General features: G+C 36.0%; 1 protein-coding gene across 2 annotated transcripts in view; it reads left to right on the plus strand.

The window, feature by feature from the left end:
* The window catches only part of ERO1B (endoplasmic reticulum oxidoreductase 1 beta), a 29,070-nt gene extending 24,852 nt beyond the window's left edge, over positions 1–4,218 (plus strand). For both annotated transcript variants that reach the window (XM_027750454.2, XM_027750453.2), the window contains one exon: positions 562–4,218. In XM_027750454.2, the coding sequence (XP_027606255.1) occupies positions 562–622 (61 nt within the window). In that variant the 3' untranslated portion in view covers positions 623–4,218. The remainder of the gene's footprint in view (positions 1–561) is intronic.
* Positions 4,219–6,005: the final 1,787 nt, after the last annotated feature.

Raw genomic sequence — 6,005 nt, forward strand, 5'->3', positions numbered from 1 at the left:
GCATGTGGAGTGCTTATTATTAGCCTTGGTCATCATTCTGTATTTGGATCTAATTCATCTCTCTATCTCAAATCTCATAAATTTCATCTTGTGGAAGGTGAATTTTAGTCTCTTAAATAGAGTTTATGATTAATTTTTTTTAAATTTACTGCATTCAGATGATGAACGTTTTAACGGCTGTAAACAATTCTTGCTTTGTTCATCATGTTAGTTCTTCAGATCTTGATTATAACAATCTGTTCCTGTTTAAACAATCTAATTAAACAAAAAGAAAGTAATAAACTTTATCTCTGCTTATGGATTTTTATATGTTTAATGAAGCTGGGACATTTGAACATATAAACTTTAATTACTGTAGTATGTTATGTAAATATATATGTAAATGGGGAGTTAGATAGGAGATCTTTTGAGAGAAAGTGTATCTTAAGTGTGTTAACCTTTGGAACAGAATTGTGTTTGGAAAAAAAAAACCAAAGAAAGAAAAAGTTCCCATGAATGTGATGATTTGTACTTCTCTTTCACATCTGATTTAATAACATTTAGGTGGTTTTTGTTTTACAGGCTTTCCACAAGTATAAAAGAGTTGCAGAATTTTAAAGTTCTATTACAAAAAACTAGGTAATGAAGGCCTTTGCACAACCCATTAGTGAAGATCATTTACATGACTGCATTGAGCAGAAGGAACTGATCCTTACAGGACTCACATGAACTGATAAAAAGTAAAATCAAATACCAACTTGAATATTTATGTTTAAACTAGAAAAGGTTATTAATTAGAAAATATATTTATGAATGAAATATATAGTTTTTAAATGTGTAAATTATGCTGATCTGTTTATTTTTTAAGTTCTCTGCTCACAGTTCTGTTGTACTGAAACTTCATAAATTTTCTCCTTTCCTTGTCTTTCTGAGACAGCTTCTTTGTATGAAAACATATGTACCTTCACCCTGACTTGGCCTGTCCTGAGAGAGGGGGGTCACTTCTTGTCTCTCCCTGGTTATTGAGCTTCAGTATATTCTGAGGACTTGGTGAAGTTCTGACTGTCAGAAAGAAGGGGGGGGAGGACCTAAACCAGCACAACAACAACCACCAAACTACAAAAAGGAAATAAGGCTCTTACTGAGTTCTGGCTTCTTACCATAATAATGAAACTTACCTAAAAATAGCAAATTTACTGAACAGAAAATTTGATTTCATACTGAGCTCCTTTGCATCATGCTGAGATCAACTTTTTTTTCCCTTGAGTTGTGTTTTTCAGAATTTCTTTTCTTTAAAATTACTACCTTGTCTTTGCAGCACAGTTGGAAGTGACTTTTCTGCAGCTCCTTAGCTACCTGCATTTGCTTGGGGGTGGAGGTCAGGGCAGGGGGAGATGGTTAGTGGAGTGCTGCTATCTGAAAAGCCTCAGTCAATCAAATTTGCTCCATAGTATTTTCTGGATTGTAATCACAAGTTCAGTTTCCGGAAATTGTCTTTTTAATGTCTAAAATGTTAAAATAGCACACTTCGGTCTTTGAGCCATGGAAATAAATTTGCTCTATGTGAGTTATATCTGAGTGCTATGTTAAAAGATCAGTGTAAAAAGAACTTGTTTTTGTAGTCACTTTTAAAAAAAAGATGCTTTTTAAAATTCATAATCATAGTGACGTTTAATACCACATACTCTATCTATGCAAACCCTTCCTGTATCTTCTTTAAAAGGATATTCAGAGTAAAAAAACGGGTATGTTAATAGCATTAGTTTCATAAAATAAGAAATTATTCATGTATCATTGTCCACAAATGTCAGTGATAACTTACCAGTGTCAGAACAGAATTCAGAAACAGATTGCCAATTAGTAGCAACCAAATATTGGTTTAAATTTAAAATGAAGTAGGCATTTCTTTTAAACCAGCATGTTTAAAAATGAAGTTAGGAGTTACGAATGTAGAAAGTGCTGGTACAGTGTAGATACATCTCTTGTTTTTAAAAACAAGTCTTCACGAAATTAAGTGCTCTTAATCATTTTTCACCCTACCAGATACTGAGTGACCTGTTTATATAATTGATTGTAACTGTATTGGCTTCCATAATGTGTTCCTTTACCGCTGAGATTTTCCAAAGGCTGGAATACACTCTGTCCTTTGTTTCCAGACTAGTCTCAAATTTCTACCTGACTGGAAATGAAATAGACTATCCTGCTGACACTTGCTTTTATAAAAAGTACTGTTCCTCCAGAAAGTAAGTCCCCTTGAGTCAACCTGCGATAAGCTAAATGAAAGGGGGGGGAGACAAAAGGGAAAAAAAAACAACCAAAAACTAAACCACCCTCACAAAGTTTTGGTGATAGTTGCATAAATTGGCAATGAACTGGTATCCAGTCAGAAGTTCCTGTTTAAGACAATAGGTAATTGGATGTGGTGTTAGGGAAAGCTGAGGCCAGTCTGGGAATGTTATGTTCTTACCTAGTAGACTCTCTAACCTGTGGGCAACTGTATCTGAGCAAGTCACCACAGGTTTTCTCTTTCTAGTTAATGCAGAAGAGCAGGATGTGTCTAGGTGGATTCACCTGGCCTCTTCCAAGCTCTCTATTTGCACCCTAGAGTTTATTTTTCTCCATTAAATTGAGGTGGGAATCTAAGTAACTAGCTCAGATGTGAATAGCTGTGTTTAGTAAATGAGTATCCAAATCTTCTGAGTAATTGTATATACTGAAAGAGTGTAGTTTTCGGTTGGCCATTAATTCCTTGCTTTTTAGATAGACCTGCAAGGGCTAGAACCTGTAGACTCACTTGTGTGAGGAATGCTGTACACCTGGGATTTATCTGTATTGTTATATATTACAGTGCCTAAAGCTTTAGGCAGGATTTTCTAATGGAAAAAAAAATTGTATTGTCTGTGCCACCCCAGGAAGGACCTGAGTCTCAGAAATGTTTCTTCCTTTTTTCCCCTCACTTTGTGGGGAAAGTGAATTGCTTCCAACCTCCTTCTGGGGATGCAACTTGCTATTTTGTGTTTTTTTCCACCTGTGCCTGGCTAAAATCTACAGACACTGAAGCAGCATCATGCACTTGCTCATGAGACAGGAGAGAGATTTGGGTATGCAAATCCTGGATACCTGCTCCTTGCAGCCCTCACTGGCACAGTGCAGGCAAGGTTAATTCTTTTGGGTAAGGACATAAAGAGATGGGAAGCTTTTCTTCTCGTTTGTGTCATGGAAACACAGGAATGCAACTGAACAGCAAATTCTGCATTTGGGGAAGTTCTGTTGCACTCGAAGGTGCATCTTGCTTAGTGATCAAATATGGAAGGTGTTTCATTTCACTATCATTGTAGAAATGGGACATAACATTTTCATGTAACAAATCTGGTTGAAACAATTTTCCTGTCACCATCTTTTTTTACTGTATTTAATGTACATTCTGTGACTGTGCTGCCTATAAAGTTTTGCTGTGTGGGTTGGATGACTTAGTTCTTTATATGTTCAATTAAATTTTAGAAATTTACAGCTGTTTTTATACTAAAGAATAAGGTTAGTTACACTGTCCACAACCTGTAAACTATTTTAAATTCCAGCTCCCTGTTGGAGATCAGCTTGTCAACATTGTCTGTCATTCATTTCAGAGTAACAGTACATTTCCTTGTACAAATGACAAAATGATTGTAATCCCAGAGGTAGCGAGAAGACAAAGACAAAAATGTTTAATTGTTCCTAAGTCAAGAAGACTTGTGTGAAATGGTAAAAAAAGACTTGGTGCAAACTGCATAGGTAAAAATAGAGCACTGTTGTGAACAACTTGCTCTTCAATTGAGGAGAAAGGTCAGAATATAGATTTAAAACAATGAAATACAGAGACTTCTGTAAGCTGGAATAATAAGTGTTTTCCTACTTTTCAGCTGATGAGCTGTGCTGTCTGTCATTATATGTGCATGAAATACACTGTGCCACACTTTCTTGAGTTGTGTTTTGATGGTTGGGTTGCCTTTCTCTGACCTTGCTTTGTGCTTTTCTGGGAAATGACCTGTAATGTGTTGTAAATAATCTTGATGCTCATGTTTATAAAGTAGCAATCAGCAATTCATCACTTTCCAATTTCTCCATATAGCTACCCTATTAAAATGTAATATTTATTAAAATCAAAACCAATGTTGAAACTGCTTACTGAGATCTAAACACTTCTGAATCTTTGCTATGTTTGAATCTACAAGATGCAAATTAAAGTATTTTCTGCTACAACTTGTTTTTGTGAATGTAATTTTTGGGGTTTCATTTGAAAATACATTTTTTGCTTTTCATTTACCCTTCAACTACACTTGGTAGATATTATATAAATTACATTATTTTTATGACATTCATTTAAGCTTAAGATGATGAGCAGATTTTCATCTCACTTCACTTTCATTCAAAAGATGAAGGTAACCTGTGTATCTGTTGCTGTTTACAGTGCACTGTAGTGTGTCTGCACATCAGAAATCCATTAGCCCCTCTTTAAGACCAGTTGTTTTAAGAGACAAAAAGGCTTATTTTGAAATGAAGCTTGTTCTGTCCCTTTTTCGTAATAGCTTATAAAATCAGATCTGTAAATAATGTTTTTTGGTTGGTTCAACCAATGGGATTCTTTGTGTTGAAATTATTTCCCTGAAGGGTTTCTGCAGCTCTCTGTTTCTTTCCATGTATGCATTTTTAACAAATTATCTTACTAAAAATTTGATACACATATTCCATCCCCAGTTTAGGTGGGTAAGTACCTGTTACGCAGGTGATGATAATTATAGTGATTTAATTTAAATTTAAGGTCTTACCTGTCAGTGTTGCTTTAGTCTCTTGTGTTTGAGAGTATTTAATTCGTTACTATGGTTGGTTATAGTCACTTGTCATTCCACTTTTTTGCATGCATATACTGTGGTATAGGGACTAAACTTGTTTTTAAGTGCAAGATTCTCTTAAGTTTTTGCTGTGCAGTTGTATATTCTGTGAGGGAAATGTAATTCCTGCAGACTTCTCTTGCACTAGGTCTTGGGGAAGTTTTGTACGAACATGATTGTAGAACTTCAAAGGGTTTAATAAAATTTCTGTTCTCTCAACCCCGTGGCACCTTTTTTAATCTCTTACTGATAGTTTAATTGGCTTTTTTTCTTAAATGCACATGCGTGAAGAAGGCAATGGAAGCTTTGGGAGGGCAAACAGTTTACTTCTGCTGGAGGCAAGGTTCATGCTTTGACTTGAAGACCCTAAAGACCAAAGAACCTGTGGAAGACTCAACGTGTGAGTGTGGCACTACTATGCTTTTGGCTTTCAAGCAGATCTGATCAGATCTATTCCCCATCCCTTTTTTTTTCCCCTGTAGATACTTGGTGAAATGTACATAAGAATTCTTGATTACTTGGGCTTCCTGAAGTTGAGCATGAGGAAAACATGAAGCCTGTCCACCATTTGGGGCTACTGTAGTACACCTCAACATGAAGGAACTACTTTTATTCTAGTAATCTAGTAAAAATTGCTAGAAGTACTACATTTTTCTCAAGCGATGTGTGGATTGAGTTACAGTATTTGTTTTACACGGGGAAGGAGAAAGACAGTAGGGCTGCAGAGTTCTTCACCATCGAGCACTGGGCACAATAAAAAGACCTGAAGTGAAGTCAGGGTTTCTGTTTGCCTTGGATTAGGAATAATTACTTCTACGCTTGCTCTGTGCAAATTTTGCATCCTGGAATGGTATTTATCCAGCATTTCCACCACAACCCACTACATTACCCCTGAAGATACATGGCTGAAGCACAGATTTGCTGACCTTCTGCTCATTATGTAGAAAGGTGCACTCCAGGTTTTTTTGCTTTACATACTCCTGGCTCTTGTTCTATTCCCAGACTGCACTTCTTGGGTTCTTGATAAATAGTTAGGCAGGTACATACTGTTAGATATATCCCTCTCCCTGGCTAGGCCTTTGACTTACTCTTCTACATAATATACCTAGATCTAATTGATGGAGAGGATCACATAACTTTATTTTTTCAAACATAGAC

This window comes from Pipra filicauda, unplaced genomic scaffold (genome assembly GCF_003945595.2).
Source record: "Pipra filicauda isolate LSUMZ 115617 unplaced genomic scaffold, ASM394559v2 scaffold154_size2910363_pilon, whole genome shotgun sequence".
NCBI lineage: Eukaryota > Metazoa > Chordata > Aves > Passeriformes > Pipridae > Pipra > Pipra filicauda.